The following is an 18,714-nucleotide window of genomic DNA, read 5'->3' on the forward strand; positions in this document are numbered from 1 at the left end:
ATCCTAGTCGATTCGGCATGATGCGGTCCAGTTCTCGGTTGACGTGGGTGAGCACTCGTTGAAGCGCTCATATCTCGGGAGAGTCAAAGGAGTTTTGATTGACTTTATAGGGGAAAACATGAACTCGGATAACAATATGGCCAAGGTACAAGGGAGTCTTGAAAGTTTAAACTATGCCCTAAACATTATAAAGACAGCAGAAATCTGTTAGAGCCTCTTAAACACAAAAGCTTGCACTGTCTACACAACTCAAATTCCTTTATAAGGAGTTGGCCTCTTGAGAGTCCTTTGGAAGAACAACTTTTGTAACCAAGGCTTCGAGTTTTGGTTTCGGTCACGACAGAAATGAAAACATGTCAATTTCGGATGGAAATTTTGATAGAAATCCTGTAAATTCAAGAAAACGTATGCAAATGATTGATATTTAAGATGAATGTTTGCAAATGATTGATATTTAAGATGAACCTTTCAGAAATATTACAAGAAGCACGAATACGCACTAAAAAACCATGTGAAAAAAAATACCTAACATCAAAGACCTAGTGAAATGCGCTATTAGGCTTATTTTTAATAATTTCCGTGCAAGTTCAAAACCATGCCCATAACAAATTGGTAGCCTGTTAAAAAAATTATCAAAATGAATAGAAACCCAACTCATCCAAGTCTGTAGCGGCTAATGACTCGAAAATGACCATATCAATTAAATATTTGATTAATATATAATCCATTGAAAGAGTGCTTGAAAACCTGGTTTTGGTTTTTGGATTGTATCCTTAATCGAATCAGACATACTACCATCAATCGTAAAGAGTCTGTACGAGTACGTATCATAAAACTAAGAGAAGATGAAGAACAAGAAGCCTTTTCACAATTCACCATGTATGTAAAGTAAGATGGATCAGACACAATGGTAGGAGCCTTGCTGAAAAATCTTGGCCCAACCACAAAAAATTCCATAGTGAATTCCTGGTTACTAACTCAACACCTCCTTCTGATACCATGCAAACTCACTTTATATCCACAAGAGAGACAGAGAAAGAGTCATGGATGCATGGAGATTGTATAAATCAGCAGAGCTACTTATATTTTCCAAGCGCTTATTAAGCATGCTCCGAAAGTTGGCAATGGGGTTTACTTCATTTGTCGATGACGGGTGTTAAGGCATCCGATGACGAGTGTTAAGGTACCTGATGTTGCACTGGGTTTAACAGTACTAAACTGCGAATATCTTCCTCACTTTCTCAATCCTCTGACGACAAATTGGACAAGTGCCAGCCTCTTTCATGATCCTGCACAGTTTGTTATACTTACCTTAAATTTCAATCTTACAATATTTATCTAGATAAGTTTCCAACATTCAAAGAAGAGGGACTGGGCAAAATGCAAGGAAGGAAAAAGAAATGTCACATGGATGGATTGGCAGTCACCTTATTCCACATTTAAAACATGCAGTGCAGTGCCCACATGGAAGGAAGAAGCAGTCCCTTAGAACATCAAAACAAATCACACACAGACGATGTGGATTAATGTTTTCGCTCTCTTTTAGTGACTTGGCTTCAAGATCGCGCTCATCGTGTGAAAGAGAATCATATGAACTCGAACTTAAGGCATCATTGTCTTCGTGCATAAGCAGAGGAGTTGTCTCGGTTGCCACCTCTCCTGTTTGAAACTTGCCACAAATTTTTAAGGCCAATAATATAATCGCAGTCATTCCACCTGCATGATAAAGGAAAAGATAAGAATTGTATGAAAGAGAGAGTTCATTTCATAAGATGAAATTGGAGAAGAGAGTACCTGAGCCGATAAAATATGTGATCCATCGTGGCCCATATGACAGTTCGACATACCAGCTATTACTTTCTGTAGCCTGAAAACACCAAAACAGGTTCTCAATGCATGAATAAAAGTCTGTCTTCATTAATAGGTTATCGATTCTTTCCCAAAGCCAAAAGTGTTTAAACTCAACAGACTCCAGTTTGAATGCTTATAGATAATGTTGCATTATCATATTAAAACTTCCATAAACCTTCAAGTTATAGCACCTAATATTAAACTGCAGCACCCAGATTGTGAAGCAAAATTTAAATAGAGATTAATAAGTAGGGTGGAAAAATTAGGTTTAGATACCAAAATTTTAAGGAATATGTTTTTTCATAGCTCATAGATCAATGCAGTTATAAACCAAAAATGCTTTGAATCTAGGGTTCCTTTGGCTTGGGCATGTAGGTTGCTCCCCATGATGGTTTACACCTGGCAAGAGTAGTGGGTGTGTTGTGTTGGTTGATCCCAGGAGGGGATGCTTTGCCTCAAGAGGAGGTGGGACAGATGAGATGGTCCCTTTGTCCGGGAATGAGTCAGTATTCTGTAACTGTTTTCAGGGATTCTCCTCAAGAAAAGGTTCACTTCTGGTAGAGAGATCGAAATAAGAATATTGGAAGGCTAAATCCTTTTATCAAGATTCTGGAGCTCCTTAGGCAGAATTTGAAGCAAGTGGATGCTTTGGTCTACTGAATGGATTATTGGAGGAATGACTTATGGTGGAAAAATTAAAACAATATCATATGCAGCAATGCTTCAAAATGTTTTTGGTAAAACTTTCAGTGTCAATTTCAAAACCAATTAAAATTTTCCGCCAATTTCAAAACCAATAAAATTTTCCGCCAATTTCAAAACCAATTAAAATTTTCCAACTGAAACTAAATGATAGTAAAACCAGGAACCAATTTTTTTATTCTTATTTTGTCACCATCATCGAATGCATACGTTCAGCATGCCCCCCTCCAATAAAAAAATTGGTATTGTTTTTCACCAACCAGTTTGTGAACAGATGCTATACAAGTATAAATGGATATCCAGTGAGGGCCATTTTTTCCACTAGTTCATTTTCTGTTTCTTCTTTGATAAGGCCATTCGATCTTTTCTGTTAAGGTTGAAGGTTTCAATGAGAACCATTCTACTTCTATTAATTAGAGATGTAAAGAGTACTTCAACACTCATCTTAGCTTCATCAATGGTTGAAAATATACTTTTCACTAGTTTCCATTCATGTTCAAGTTTTGAAATTTAAATTTCTTGTAAGAGACATTTTGGTAATCGAATTCAGTGTCACATTATTTGTCACAAGTAAGCCATTCCAACAGAAATCAATCGATTATAAGAATTGGTATTTGGAAAGCAGTACGTGTTTGCCACAAGAATGGATCAGTTCTAAGTTCTGACATCTCATTTACCCTCACAGATATACGTGAGGACTGACAAATAAATAAAAGTATTACATTGTTACCTCTTCTGGACCTGGAGTGGCTAAGACTGCAACATCTGCCCCAAAAATAGATAGCTTCAAACCGCATAGATTGTGGTTCAGTGAACACTTGTAATATGCCGCAGTTGTATTATACAGGAAAGCATGTATGCTAAAGTTCAATTGCACCTGTTTTTCCATAAGGGTGGCATGACTGTGAGTGATATGATTGTGTTACATGGATTCAGATTCACATGTCGGGGATTCGACACGGATTCGAGGTGTCGGATTCGGCAAACCCCAAGAAGTAGGATTCGTTGATTCGGTGATTTTTTATTTTTTACTAAATAAAATAAAAAAATAAAAGTAAAAAAATTTAAATTTTAAATATATGTGTGTATATGATTTTTCATGAATATATATATGTGGGGTTTGCTTGGGAATTTCGCGGAAAGGCATTTCACAGCTGACTTTTGCATGAGAGAACAACCACCTCGGATGAATTAAATGAATAAGACAAAATAAGACACAGGCTCACTTCTCAGCAGATTTGTCTCACTCATTTAATTCATCTGAGGTGGCTGTTCTCACATGCAAAAGTGAGCCATGAAATGCCTTTCCTCGGAATTTCCTAGCAAATCACACATATAGGCTAATGATGTTGAACAAACTCAGCTTGTCTTTTAGTTTTTAATTGGCTTCTAAGAGCTTTTTGGGAACTATAATAGCGTTTGACAACTGTTTAAAAGAGAAAAGACAAGCTGAGTGTGTGCAATTATTAAACCATGGTGGTAGACACACACAGAGGCATCTGGGTTTTTATTAAGGGAGTCGAAAAAGAAGGGGAAGGGGGTCGATGTTCGAAGATGGAGGGCGGGGCGCTAAGATTTTTATTAAGAGAGAACGGGTTGCGCTTTTATAAAAAAAATTAAGAAGAAAACATATTTAAACGGAATATATGTCTGATTTAAAAGAGACAACATGTGTCTGATTTGCCCGAAAAATGGGATTCGTGCAGGACATGACTACGACAAGAATCTGCCTGTGTCCCACGCGACCTCATGTCCGATTCGCGCCTCGAAACATATTGACATAGATTCAGCATACGGGGCAAAGAATCCATTCAGCACATGATTACAAATACAAAAGTATAAAGAAACCGACTATTGACATGATATATTGCATCAATCTGGGTACAATTGTCGGAATCGGAAATGGATATCGAGTGTCGGATGCAAACCTTGAAAAGAAAGATTTGTGAATTCGGCGAAATAGTTTAATATATTACAGATTGGAAAAGTTACCTTCATCACTTTTGAATTCAAGCTACCCACTGCAATATAGTAATCGGATGACTTCAAAAATTTTTGCTGGATCAAACCATTTCCTGTGAATGTAGATCTGTTGTGTTTAGAAGTTGGAATAGATTCAACGAGATTAGCATACTTAACTTTTCAATTTGCACAATATAGACATTCTTACCCAAAATAATATTCCATGATAGTGTGGTATTCGGATATGCTGGTTCCTTTATCCATTCAATAATGCTTTCGTTGCCTGCATGCATATGCACATTAATACTTTTGAGGTCAAGAAATATTATTATCCTATCTCCAATAAGATGGTGAAACATATCAGAAACTAATGTTTTAAGTAGATTTGATCGCTTAACAGAATTTGAAAATACTACCATGGTTAGGTTACAAGTAGTGCTCAAGAAATATGTCAACTAGAGCTACTACTGACACTCCCAGTTTAAAATTCCCTTCTCTTGATAGACTGGTTCTCCTAAAATGCAATTAAATAAATTCCCCTGATATGTGGGCTTTTAGCTATAGCTCCACGCCCCATCCTCCTCCAAGCTTACTGATCAGAATTGTACTTCTAGCAACATAAATATTGTCACCGATTTCTTTTACTATAAAGGACTTCTTCCACTCACATTGCTTAGTTCTCCATGCAGGCAAAAGGAAATAAAGTTGTATAGAACAGAAAGACGTCCCAATGTGCGTACGAAAGTTTCCATCAGCTCTGAAATTCCAAGGGTGGTCCCGAAATGGCAACAATGAGGAGTGAAAAATTAGGTTGCTAACAAGTTTTAATCTTTTGAAAAAACTCAAACCCAATTTAAGAAATTAAGAGATCAAGATGAAATTCAAGCACACAAGTTTAATCTAAAGGTGCAATGCAAATAAAGAGCAAGAGTTTAAGAGAGAGTGCACCCGAGATTTAAAGTGGTTCGGTCCTCAAACGCGAGGCCTACTCCACTCCACCAACCAAACCCGTTGATGGCTTCACTAAATGATCTTCTTAACTTTGGCGAAGATCGGTGCCGATTACAATTCCGATCACCTTTAACCTTAGTGCCAATCTTCACCACGGAGAGTGGGCTACGCTTCTCCGAACACTCGCCCAATACAATGTCTTTGAATAAGAAAGAAAGAACAAAAAATCCCTCACAAGGGTTTACACACTTTGTAGAAGATGTACAAATTGAAACCTATGATCCAAATCCTAATCTTAGAGGATGAGAGGCATAAACAAGTTTGATTCACTCTTAAGATGTTCAAGAAGAGTTTTTGAGTGTTAGGATTGATGATTGGGAAGGTGGGAATGGCCATATATATAGAAAAACCAAATATGACCGTTTGAGGGGCATAGTCGTAATTCTGGCAAAGTTCCCAACGGTCACAAATTTCTTCCCGTTATAGTGGTCTCGGAGTTCCGGGAATACAAACAGAAGTTGAAAAATTTCTACTGGACCATTTCTCGGAGCTCCGAGATTTCTCTCAGAGTTCCGACAAGCCTATGTCAAGCAGATTTTCAATTCTTGTTTTTGGGCTTCCAACTTTACACCAAGTTGGGATTGTTATGAGGGTTCCAAAGTGTTGGAACACCATAAGGACAATCACATAATCATTTAGGGTGTGTGAGATTACTTTATTTATGCCTCTTAAAATCTAAACTAAGATTGGATCTTATACATTCTAAATATGACTTGATTCTTCAATGGATTCTTTAAGTCTTCATTTGTCTTGGATCTCCGATGTCTTTGGCCTTCATAAGCGGTCCAATGCGAGCTTCTTTAGCCTCAATCCAAGCAATCTTTTCTTTAAGCAATTATGATCTACAACTTAGATAAGCAAACATATTAGTGATCTTTAAATCACTTGTGTATTGGAATCATCAAAATAAGATAGGAATTCCCAAGGTGGGAACCATTGGGCTTACAAGTTCACATAGGTATGGGTTTCCTTGCTAGCTGAGTTGCACTTTACAACAAAACAACTTTGAGCCTGAATCCAAAGTAAGAGTCCATTTGTTTACGATGCCAAATATTTGTGATTAAGGTTTATCTAATCATAAGGCACCCTATACCTTGAGTGGGTGGAGGGAAAGATATCATTGAACCTAAATTTCAGAAGAAACTTCTTGGATAGGGAGCTGAATCGGGTAGCAAGTTTGCTACTAGACAATTGTTACATAAAAAAGTCGGGTGAGGATAAGAGGGCTTGGACTTAGTGCTCTTCCAGTGTTTTCAATGTCAAATCATTCACCAGTTTGCTCCTAATGCTACACCTTCGCCTATATCTAGGGTATAGGGCATTCCCGCACCCACTAGAGTATGTGCTTTTGGTTGGACGGCATTCTTGGACAAGATCCTCATCCAAGTTATCCGAACTATTGGAATGTTGGTTCTTCGCTCCATGGAGGAAGAAAGGTTAAGGTTCTATGGAAAGTGGTCTTGGTAGCTACATTATGGGTCCTATGGAAGGAGAGGAATGCTATGGTTTTCAAAGGTTATGTCAAAAGAGCCCACTTCGTGTACATGAAGGTAATCGCTCTATCCATCGCAAGGGTGAAGATCCTCCCTAGCTTCATGTTTGTCTCAGCCTATGATTCGTGGCTTGGCTGGAGGGAGATTTGCAATAGCAGTGATCAGGTCGCGCAGCCATCCCCGGGATGGGATTCACTTGGTCCTGGAAATATGAAGTTTAACTTTGATGGCTCAAGCCTGGGAAACCCCGGGCCTGCGGGAATTGGAGCGTGGGCATTCTCTGGGTATGTTGGGAGGTCAGATTCCAATGAGGCAGAGATTAGAGCAGCCTATCAGGGCTTGAGGAGCATAGAGCTCAATACCTTTATTAGGTTGATTGTCGAGGGAGAGTGGGAGACTCCCTTAATATCATCATATGGTGAAAGGGAAGACACCCCATCCCTTAGAGGTTTTTACATTGGTTTGATGAGATGCAAGAGCGTGTGGAGGGGTCGTCTATCTCCTTCCATCACATAAGGAGGTCGGCTAATAGCGAGGCGAACAAACTAGCAAGGGATGGGCTGGTTAGGGAAGGCATAGAGTTCCTTTGTTTTCCTCCCTCTTTGAGGAGTGGCATGTATATGTGTACTTTCTTTCATCTCTTTCTCCCTTCAACTAACCAGCTAGGTCATGGGGCGATATTTGTACTTTCTTTCTCTTGTTAGTAAAATATTCATCATTAAAAAAAAAAAAGGCACCCTGTACTGATGGATCACTTTGTTCATAAGGTTTATCAAATCATACCCATCGGGAATGAGTTTGTGATGAATTTACTGGGAGCACCACTTCGTTCCCAGGTAGCCTAAATGTAGTTGACTGAAATATTGGGATAGATTCAGTCTTTCCAATCAAAATCAGAAAGCAAACCTTAATGAAACTTTATGTTTAAGAATGCGCGACTTTGATCCAAGAAAATTTACCCAAATTCCAGTCTACCTAACAATAGCACCCTCAGTTTTCTTGTATCAATGAAGCTTTACAGAAGCAGCTTTTAATATTTTAAATGATGTTGAAGATTTTTTCATACAATGAAGCTATTGGCTGACATGTCACATTCCTTATTATTTTGTTCTTGCAGAACCAAGAGGTGCATTCTCTGCTGGTTCCTCCATGGATTTAATCAGTACAAATAAGAATACCAAAAAAGAAAAAAGAAAACGAAAAAAATAAAAGGCCTGAACAAAAATTTCAGAGCATTTACCTGTGCAATTACTAGGAATAAAGGAGAGGATCCATAGGATTTCACACTGTAAGAAACATTTACTTCAGACCCCTTGTTCAGATAGTATGTCCATTCCTACAGGGAAGGAAGATAGAATCTCAATCAACCCAATCAACAGATATAGAATCAAATGGAGGTGATCAAGCATCATTGCAAGTTAGAAAACAAAAGAGGAGGGATTCTAAGTTTGGAATTTCAGAGGAAGAAATAATAATTGCATATATGGGGGGAGGATCAGCAGAAGGACAAGAAGCAGGCCAAAAAAGAGCCTTGCCTGGTGGAAATTGGCCATTATATAGGCATTATGTGTTTCAGACCAAGTAGTTTCGACATCAAGTGGAGGCGGTTTTACAAACCCATAAAGCATTGGTGCATGCTGGGATTCTGAATCAGCTTTCACCTGGAAAACAACACTCAATCAGAAGTAAAAAAAAGAATTAAGGAGTTTTGGATTCAGAAAATTAACTTACCTTGATTTCTTGCACAAAGAAGGAGTTTGCCTGTAAATTTTGAGACCAATTCGGACCCAATTGGAGATTAACAGACCCATATAACCCGAGGATCAAAGTCATGGATGCTGCTGATATAGAATTTATGAATACCCAACAACAACAAAAAAAAAAAAAATCAAAACAATTTCAAAGAGGGAGCAATGGAAGACATGATGTGGGTACTTTATACTAATAATACCATTTAAAAGAAAAGAAAGATAATAGAAAGAAAGAAAAGGAAGACTGACCAAAGAACCAGAAGGTAACAAGGAGGAAGAGGCAAGACCGGGCCTCGTCTGTTATAAGGGAAGAAACCCAATCGTAAATAAAGATGTCGATTCCATCAGAGAGGCTTGTTTGTTGTGGTTCTTCTTCTTCTTTTTCTTGTTCTTGGTGTTCTTGTTCATCTTGCCCCTGTGTAAAAGAAAGGGTAGAAGGGGAAGAAAAAGAAGAAGAAGAAGAGGGTGCCTCTGGTGTTGTGGCAGAGGCAGGACCAATGGAAGAAGAAGAAGAAATAGAAGCAATGGAAGAAGAAGAAGAAGAAATGGGGGTGTGCGTTGATTCTTCCATACTGACAAGAGTCAAACCCAGTTTAGTGGCAATGGGCAGAGAGAGAGAGAGAGAGAGTATTAAGATGTGGGGAATGTTGATAAGGGCAGAAGACAAAATTGAGGTGAAGAAGAAGAAGAAGAAGGGGGAAGAGACGGAGCTGCCTTGGCGGGAAATGGAATGGGAGGTCCTTGGCAGTTGGGATTTCTGTTTTCATGTGCCCAGAGAGAGAGAGAGAGAGAGAGAGAGGCAACGGATCCCTTGAAAACTACTAGAGAAATTTTTGGGTCTCACATGGGGGCATGTATGTGAAAAATCAAGATCGTTGATCATTGACCCACACAAGGCACACGCTTGTTAAAGGTGATTTAATGTCTAAAATCATACTACCCAGTTTTAATAAGAAGGCACACGCTCTGTTTGTCTTGTATGCATCCTATTTTGATATCGACACCCTCTTGTTTTCTCTACTAGTTAACTTGGTTTTTTTATCCGAGGAAATATACTTTCATTATTAATCCTAGTTTGCATCACCATACACCCCACACCCTTAGGGGATGAGTGAGGTTGGACCATCTATTTTAAAGACCTTTTTTATTATTGTTTTGTTATATGCAAGCATGTTGGATTTAGGATAAATGGATGGGTGATTTCTAGTTGCCGGTCTTGAAAGAACTCATGTTGTTTGATGTACGTTCTAAGATAGTTCCACTATGTAATGTGAAGCGTGGCATCCCATGCTGATTTATATTTTGATTAGATCATTTGGATTAGGTTTGTTCCAAAGATGTAATAATATTTATTCAAGGGTTGTAATTATTATTTGGAAGCCTTATTTCGAGAATGTGTTTCGCACAGCACAAACATGCCCAAACCTGTTAGAACTTCATAGACAAAATCTTGTGTTGCCTACACAACTCAAATCCCTTTACGAGAAGTTGGCAATGAAAGAGTCCCTTGGAAGAACAACTATCGTAACCAAGGTTTCGAGTTTTGATTTCAGTATATGTTTCAGCCACGAAGGAAATGAAAACATGTTGGGCTCGGATGAAAATTTTGATAGAAATCCATTAAAATCAAGAAAACGTATGCAAATGATGGATATTTAAGATAAACCTTCAGGAAATATTAGAAGCACGGATAGGCACTAAAAATTCATCACATAGGTAATAAAATGCTCATCATGGTTTAACAATATCGAACATGAAATGCACTATTAGGCTTATTTTTTATAATTCAGTGCAAATTTAAAACTACGCCCATAATAAATTGGTAGCTTGTTAAAAGAATTACCCAAATGAATCCAGACCCAACTCATCAAAGTCTTTGTAGCGGCTAATGAGTCAAAAGTGACCATATCAATCGAATTTTTTATTACTACATAATCCTTTGAAAGAGTGCTTGAAAACCTGGTTTTGATTTTTGGATTGTATCCTTAATCGAATCAGAAATACTAATATCAATAGTAAACAGCCTGTACAAGTACGAATCATACAACCAAGAGAAGATGAAGAACAAGAAACGTTTTCACAATTCACCATGTATGTAAAATAGGATGAATCAGCCACAATGGTAGGAGCCTTGCTGAAAAATCTAGGCCCAACCACTTAAAAGTTCCAAAGTGGATTCATGATATCTGAGTCAACACCTTCTCTGATTTCATGCAAACTCATCTTATATCCACAAGAGAGACAGAGAGAGGGTCATGGATGTATGGAGCTTGTATAAATCAGCAGATATTTTCCAAGCGCATATATTAAGCATGCTCCAGAAGTTGGCAATGGGTTTTACTTCATTTGCCGATGACGAGTGTTAAGGTATCCGTTGTTGCACCGGTTTACCATACTAAACTGCGAATATCTTCCTCACTTTCTTCATTTTCCGACGACAAATTGGACAAGTACCAGCCTCTTCCGTGATCCTGCACAGTTTGTTATACTTACCTCAAATTTCAATCTTACAATATTTATCTAGATAGGCTTCCAGCTTTCAAAGAAGAGGGAATGGGTAAAATGCAAGGAAGGAAAAAATAAATGTCAAATAGATGTATAGGCAGTCACCTTGTTCCACATTTAAAACATGCGGCACAGTGCCCACATGGAAGGAAGAAGCAGTCCCTTGGAGCATCAAAACAAATCACGCATAGACGGCGTGGATTAATGTTTTCGCCCTCTTTTAGTGACTTGGCTTCCAGAGAAGCTTCTGCAGAACCATCTTCAAGATCCTCCTCATCGTGTGAAATCGAATCGTAGGATGAACCCCAACTTAAGGAATCATCGTCTTTGTGCGTAAGCAGAGGAGTTCTCTCAGTTGCCACTGTCCTGTCCCTACGGGAGCTCTCAAACTTGCCACACATCTTTAAGGCCAATAATATAATAACAGTCATTCCACCTACATGATAAAGGAAAAGATAAAAAATGTATAATAGAGAGAAAGAGAGAGAAGAGTTCATTTCATAAGATGAAATTGCAGAAGAGAGTACCTGAGCCGATAAAATACGTGATCCATCGTGGCCCATATGACAGTTTGACATACCAGCTATTATTTTCTGTAGCCTGAAAACACCAAAAAAGGTTTTCGATGTATGAATAAAAGTTTGTCTTCATAATTAGGTTATCGATTCTTTCCCAAAGCCAAAAGTGTTCAAACTCAACAGGCAATCCATATATGTATAGGCAAGATTCAGTTTGAATGCTTATAGTTACTGTTACATTATCATATTAAAACTTCCATAAACCTTGAAGTTATATCACCTAATATTTAACTGCAGCACCCAGATATTCTTTTAAAGTTCAGACCAAATAAACAGTGAATTTGGCCAAGATTGTCAAGCAAAAATTAAATAGAGATTAATAAGTAGGGTGGAAAAGTTTAGATACAAAAATTTCAAGGAACATGTTTTTTTAGCTCATAGATCAATGCAGTTATAAACCAAGAATGCTTGGAATCTAGATTCAAGAGTCAGTATTCCATAACTGTTTTCAGCGATTCTCTAGAGAAAAGATTCACTCCTGGTAGAGAAAACGAAATAAGAATGTTGCAAGGCTAAATCCTTCTATCAAAGTTCTGGAGCTCCTGAAGCAAAATTTGAAGGAAGCGGAAGCTTTGTGTACTGAATGGATGGTTGGACGAATGGCTTATAGTGTGAAAATTAAAACAATATCATATGCAACAATAATTAAAACTCTCAGTGCCAATTCAAAACAAATTAAACATTTCCAACTGAAACTAAAAGATAGTAAAACCAGGAACCAACTTCTTGTTTCTTATTTTATCACCATCATTGCGTGCATACATTCAGCATTGTTTTCACCAACCAATTTGTGACAGATGCTATACATGGATATCCCAGTAAGGGCCATTTTTTCACGTACTATTTCATTTTCTGTTTCTTCTTTGTTAAGGGCATTTGATCTTTTCTGTTAAACGTGAAGGTGTCAATGAGAACCATTCTACTTCTATTAATTAGAGTTGTAATGAGTACTTCAACAATCATCTAGATTCATCAATGGTTGAAACTTGAAACTATACTGTTCACTAGTTTCCACTAACATTCAAGTTTTGAAATTTAAATTTCTTAGAAAAGATATTTTGGTATTCAAATCCAGTGTTGCATTATTTGCCACAAGTAAACCATTCCAAGAGAAATCAATCAATTGTAATAATCGGTATTTGGAAAGCACTAGGAGTTTGCCAGAAGAATGGATCAATTCTAAGTTCTGACATCTCATTAACCCTCACAAGTATATTTGTTATACCCATTACCTCTTCTGGACCTGGAGTGACTAAGACTGCAGCGTTTGCCCGAAAAATAAGTAGCTTCAAACCGCAGAGATTGTGGTTCAGCGAACACTTGTAACATGCCCCGGTTGTATTATACAGGAAAGCATGTATGCTAAAGTTCAATTGTACCTGTTTTTCCATAAGGGTGTCAAGAGTATGAGTGATATGATTGCAAATACAAAAATATAAGGAAACCGACCACCATGTTGCATCAGTATAGGTACACGTGCCGGATTTGGCAAACCTCAAAAAGAAACATTCGTGAATTCTCCAAAATAGTTTAATCAATTCTTAAATTTTAATTTGTTTACATAATAATATTGTTTTAAGTTTTAACAAGTAAAATATTAAAAATTTAAATAGGTTAAGTAAATATAATGCTTTATTTTTCAAATAAAAAACTCACTATTAGGATGGATAAAGCTCAAAACATGCAGTAATTGTAAAGTTGTGGAATTAATATTCAGAAAAAATAATAGATAAAAGAATATAAAAGTGTCACAAAGAATCCCAAGTATTGGAATCTGACCTATGTCCAACATGAGTACTTCACCTTTCAAAAGAATCCGTGTAACATGGGACCAAGGTAATTCCCAAAGTGATATGGAATCAATGACAGGATAATAAATTCAAGATAGTAGATTGCAAAATAATAAAAAATGTTGTTATTATTGTTTTTATAACTCATGCTTTGCCATTGCCCTAGATGTAGACCCAAAAACATGCATTAGGGGCAAAACTTGCACCAGATCCTATGTATCTACATAGAATCCACATTATTTTTTTTTCTTGAATTAGTTCATGACAAAATTCCTAGAAAACATAAAAACTGGTCCAGTGTTTAATGAACACATATTTTGTGTTGTAAATTTGATTCTGAAGGTCAATACCACAGACCAGTAGGATAGAGTAAAGATTGCAAAAGTTACCTCCGTCACTTCTGAATTGAGATTACTCACTGCAATATAGTAATCGGATGACTTCAAAATTTTCTGCTGGATCAAACCATTTCCTGTGAATGGAGAGCGGTTGTGTTTAGAAGTTGGAACAGATTCAACAAGATTAGTATACTTAACTTTTCAATTTGCATAATATAGACATTCTTACCCCTAATAATATTCCATGATAATGTGGTATTAGGATATTCTGGGTCCTCCATCCATTCAATAATGCTTTCTTTGCCTGCAAATGAACATTAATACTTTTGAGATCAAGAATACTATTATTCTATCTCAAAAAAAGCATGGCAACCTTCCTGAACAAACAAGAAAGAGGGAAAATCAATATATTGCCAATGTTTTTCGGATAATAAAGTACAATGTGAAATATAAGCAGCCAGTAACTTTTCTGCTTTATTTAATAAAATTCTCCATTAGTTCTATCGACTGAACATAACCACATGAAGCAATAAATTTCTCTCTGCATGCATATAATAAAATCAATGCATACCAAAATTCAGGTTTTGAAAATCAAAACAAAGTTAGAGCCCAGAACGTGACCGATACACATTCAAGCAAAAGATAACAGTGTTAGGTTCTATCCTGTACAGAGTAGGCAGGTAAAACTTGTGTGGCTGTGCTTTTGGACATTCAGATTTGCAGCATAACTGACAGAACACCCATAAACAGGATGAGGTTGAGTAGAAAAGCAAGCATCCTACTGCCACTTCAACTTTATGGCACCCTTGGAAACTATTTTAAACCATAATCTTTCATATGAATGAGACAGCAAAACGTATCAGAAACTACTGTTTTAAGTGGAGTTGATCGATTCACAGAATTTCAATATGCTGCTATGGTTAGGTTATAGGTAGTGCTCAAGAAAAACTGTCAACTGGAGCTACTACTGATACTCCCCATTTAAAATTTTCTCAAGTTAGACTGGTTCTCCCAAAATGAAATTCAATAAATCCCCGACATGTGGGTTTTTTAGTTATAGCGCACCCCCCCCCCCCCCCCCCCCAACGAGCTTATTGATCAAAATTGTACTTTAGCTACACAAAGATTGTCACCAATTGTTTTTCACTCTAAAGGAGCTCTTGTACTCTCGTTGCTTAGTTCTCCATACTGGTGAAAGGCAATACAGTTATATTGAACAGAAAAAGGACCCCAACGTGCGTATACAAGTTTTCATCAGCTCAATGGTATGGTGTTGCTTGCTAGCCAAGTTGAACTTTACATCAAAACTACTTTGAGCCTGAATCCAAAGTAAGAGTCCATTTGTTTACTATGCCAAAGATATGTGATTAATGTTTATCTAATCACAAGGCACCCTGTACTGATACAGTCAATTTTCCTTAAATGAATAACATAATACATCTAAGTGTGTGAAGCTAAAAAATGTTTGGGCCGACATTTAAGTTAGATCTGAATATGGAGGCAAAAGAACCAAACAGATCTGCAGATGGGTCACTTGGTAACCAATGGAAAACCATCAATGGATGCTCTTTCGAGATGATATAAAAGTTGCATCTTTGGACAATAACAATTGGAATGAAGAACTTCTATATGATTTTCATGACTCTCCTGATTATAACCGGATAGATTTTATAAGGAATATAAGCATAGAATCTACTATTAGTTGAAATTGAAGTAATGGCACATACAACCAATACAATATTGTAACTAAAGAATGCTTTAAGAAGTTTGTGCTTTTCACAAAAACTAATCAAAAGTTCTGAAATTCACCAACGAAAATAAGTTTGTAGTGAACTTATTGGGAGTACCACTTCATTCCCAGGTAGCCTAAAGGAGCTGACTGAAAATTGGAATAGTTTTAGTCTTTAAAATCAAAATCAGAAAGCAATCAATGAAAATTTGTGTTTAAGAATGTGCTCATGACCTTTATCCAAGAAAATTTATCCAAATTCCAGTGTACGTAACAATAGCACTCTCGGTTTTCTTGTATTAATGAAGCTTTTCAGTCATCTTGTAATACATTAACCGATGGTGAAGATTTTCCATACAGTGAAGCTATCAGCTGACATGTCAGAACTAAAAATGCTCATCACATTCCTTGTTATTTTGTTCTTGGAGAACCAAGAGTTGCATTCTCAGCTGGTTCCTCCATGGATTTAATCAGTACAAATAATTATACAAAGAAAAAATGCAAAAATAAAAGGCCCCAACAAAAAATTCAGAGGATGTACCTTGAGCAATTACTAGGGATAAAGGAGAGGATCCATCAGACCTCACACTGTAAGAAATATTTACTTCAGACCCCTTGTTCAGATGGTATATCCATTCCTACAGCACAGGAACATAGAAACTTAATAAGCCCAATCAACAGATATAGAATCAAATGGAGGGGAGTTCAGGGTCCTGTTTGTTTTCGATTTTGTAAACCGATTGTGATGCCAAAACTGATTATTTGACTCAAATTTACATTTATTTTTAAGTCAAATAATCAGTTTTAGACTCACAATCGGTTCTCAAAACCCAAAACAAACAGTGCCTAAGCATCATTGCAAGTTAGAAAACAAAAAAGGTGGGACACTAAGATTGGACTTGAATGAAGAGATAATAAATGCATAAATGGGGGGAGGATTAGCAGAAGCACAAGAAGCAGGCAAAAAAGGAGCCTTGCCTTGTGCAAATTGGCCATTATAGTCACATTATGTGTTTCAGACCAAGTGGTTTGGACATCGAGAGGAGGCGTTTTTACAAACCCATAAAGCATTGGTGCATGCTGGTATTCTGAATCAGCTTTCACCTGGAAAACAACACTTCATCAGAAGGTAACAAAAAAGAACAAGGAGTTTGTGTTGAAGTATAAATGATTAAATAATACCAACTCTTAACAGCTTAAGCTTTTGGAGTCATTGGTTATTTCACAGTTTGGAATTAAGAAAATTACCTTAATTTCCTGCACAAAGAACGAGTTAGCCTGTAAAAGTTTGGAGCAATTCGGACCCAGTTGTAGATTAGAAGATCCATAGAACCCGAGGATCAAAGTCATGGATGCTGCTGATGTAGAATTTATGAATACCAATAAAAAAAGACAATTTCAGAGTAAAGAGGGAGCAATTTGATGGGAAAAAAAATAAAAAAAAATAAAAGACATGATGTGGGTACTTTACAATAAAATTATTGAAAAAGAAAAGAAAGATAATTGAAGAAAGAGAAGGAAGACCGACCAAAGAACCAGAAGGTAACGAGGAGGGCGATGCAAGACCAGGCCTCATCTGTTAAATGGGAAGAAGCCGAATCGGAAATTGAGATGTTGACTCGATAAGAGAGGTTCGGTTGCTGTGGTTCTTCTTGTTGTTGTTGTTCTTGCGTAAAAGAAAGGGGAAAGGGGGCTGAAGAAGAAGAAGAAGTAGAGGCTGCTGCTGGTATTGTGGCAGAAGAAGAAGAAGAAATGGGGGTGTGGGATGATTCTTCCATACTGACAAGAGTCAAACCCAGTTCAGTGGCAAACTGGCAATGGGTAGAGAGAGTTAGAGAGTATTTAGATGTTGGGAATGTTGAGAGGGCGAGAGATTGAAGGAAGGAATAAGAGAGAGTGGGTGAGCGAGCAGTCTTGGCGGGGAATGGAATGTTAGGTGCTTGAATGGTTGTTGGGATTTTCATGTTTTCATTTGCTGTTCAAAATGTATGTGAAAAATCGTGATAGTTGATCTTCCAGAGCTTAATTTGGTGACCCACACAAAAATTTATCCTTTCTTGACAAATCAATGGCTTAGGATCACCTCATCAAAGTGTTCTCAGGGGAGTTTGATGGTCCTACTGCTTCCTTTAACGTATAAATGGATCTGATCACATACACATGCCAAATTAAATCACCATATGGTGTGGTCTGAACTGATAATTGATCTATGTCTATTCTTTTTCTACAAATTGTCACCTGTGATTTTGTTTAGCAATATAAAGGTTAGTGATTGTCATAAACAATATGCTAAGAATTGAAGGAGATTGAACACTAATGGTTCACCAAAAACCATAGCAATATATTATGGGCAAAGGTTCTATGAGGTATCGCTCACCGTGAGCAGCCTGCATGTTGTTTGACTCATCCTACCCATTTATTCTATAGGACCTCACATAGATAGGGTATCCCTAAGAAACCACCTCCATACCATAATCTTAACAATTCAATTTATAGGAGTTTAATTTGCAGTCATCCATTTGAAAACCTCCACTAATCATAACCATAACCCTAACCCATAACCCTAACCCTAACCCTACCTATAACCTACATAACCAATGGGTTGAATGACTCTCAACCAACTATGGGAAATGGGGTATCTAGAGGGCTGCTCACGGTGAGCGATACCTCAGAAACCTTTTTCCCATATATTATATCTATATATTTTTTCCTTAATATATCTATATCTATATCCATATGCCGTCTTTCTTAATCAACAAAAATTTGAAGCCATCAGTTCTTAAAATTGTATTTGGAGACGTTGATTCATCCTACATTTACAAAATTGCTAATCCTAATTCCTTTTTAATGAACGGTTTATTGAATCTTGATTGTTGAGGCTTGATTCGGAAGTTGTGGATCTTAATGACTTTGGACATTATCTTCCGCATCAATTGATATCGGAGCATCCCTACTAGAATCAGATTTAAATCAATTGGTATCAGAGCATCACCCATGTCAAGCA

At 37.2% G+C, this 18,714-nt stretch overlaps 2 protein-coding genes across 3 annotated transcripts; both read right to left on the bottom strand.

The window, feature by feature from the left end:
- Positions 1 to 706: 706 nt before the first annotated feature.
- On the bottom strand, positions 707 to 10,483 carry LOC143849339 (E3 ubiquitin-protein ligase APD2-like). Its single transcript, XM_077358336.1, has 11 exons — positions 9,020 to 10,483; positions 8,751 to 8,857; positions 8,555 to 8,680; positions 8,260 to 8,355; position 8,008; positions 4,724 to 4,798; positions 4,546 to 4,628; positions 3,284 to 3,430; positions 1,795 to 1,867; positions 1,428 to 1,716; positions 707 to 1,289 (listed from the first exon to the last, which is right to left on the bottom strand). The coding sequence occupies exons 1-11, from the start codon at positions 9,339 to 9,341 to the stop codon at positions 1,214 to 1,216; spliced, it is 1,395 nt and encodes a 464-aa protein (XP_077214451.1). The 5' UTR covers positions 9,342 to 10,483; the 3' UTR covers positions 707 to 1,213.
- Positions 10,484 to 10,830: 347 nt separating this feature from the next.
- LOC143849338 (E3 ubiquitin-protein ligase APD2-like) lies at positions 10,831 to 17,689 on the bottom strand. 2 transcript variants are annotated; one of them, XM_077358335.1, is made up of 10 exons: positions 17,239 to 17,689; positions 16,959 to 17,065; positions 16,689 to 16,814; positions 16,252 to 16,348; positions 14,211 to 14,285; positions 14,033 to 14,115; positions 13,086 to 13,232; positions 11,803 to 11,875; positions 11,381 to 11,711; positions 10,831 to 11,241 (listed from the first exon to the last, which is right to left on the bottom strand). In XM_077358335.1, exons 1-10 carry the CDS (start codon positions 17,672 to 17,674, stop codon positions 11,166 to 11,168), a joined length of 1,551 nt encoding a protein of 516 aa, XP_077214450.1. In that variant the 5' UTR covers positions 17,675 to 17,689; the 3' UTR covers positions 10,831 to 11,165. The 2 variants fall into 2 exon arrangements, with proteins under 2 accessions (XP_077214450.1, XP_077214449.1); XM_077358334.1 differs by having other exon boundaries at positions 16,959 to 17,068.
- Between the last annotated feature and the right edge of the window lie 1,025 nt (positions 17,690 to 18,714).

This window comes from Tasmannia lanceolata, unplaced genomic scaffold (genome assembly GCF_043159265.1).
Source record: "Tasmannia lanceolata isolate RefF3 unplaced genomic scaffold, GAP_Taslan_0.1 ptg000018l, whole genome shotgun sequence".
In the NCBI taxonomy this organism is placed as follows: Eukaryota; Viridiplantae; Streptophyta; class Magnoliopsida; order Canellales; family Winteraceae; genus Tasmannia; species Tasmannia lanceolata.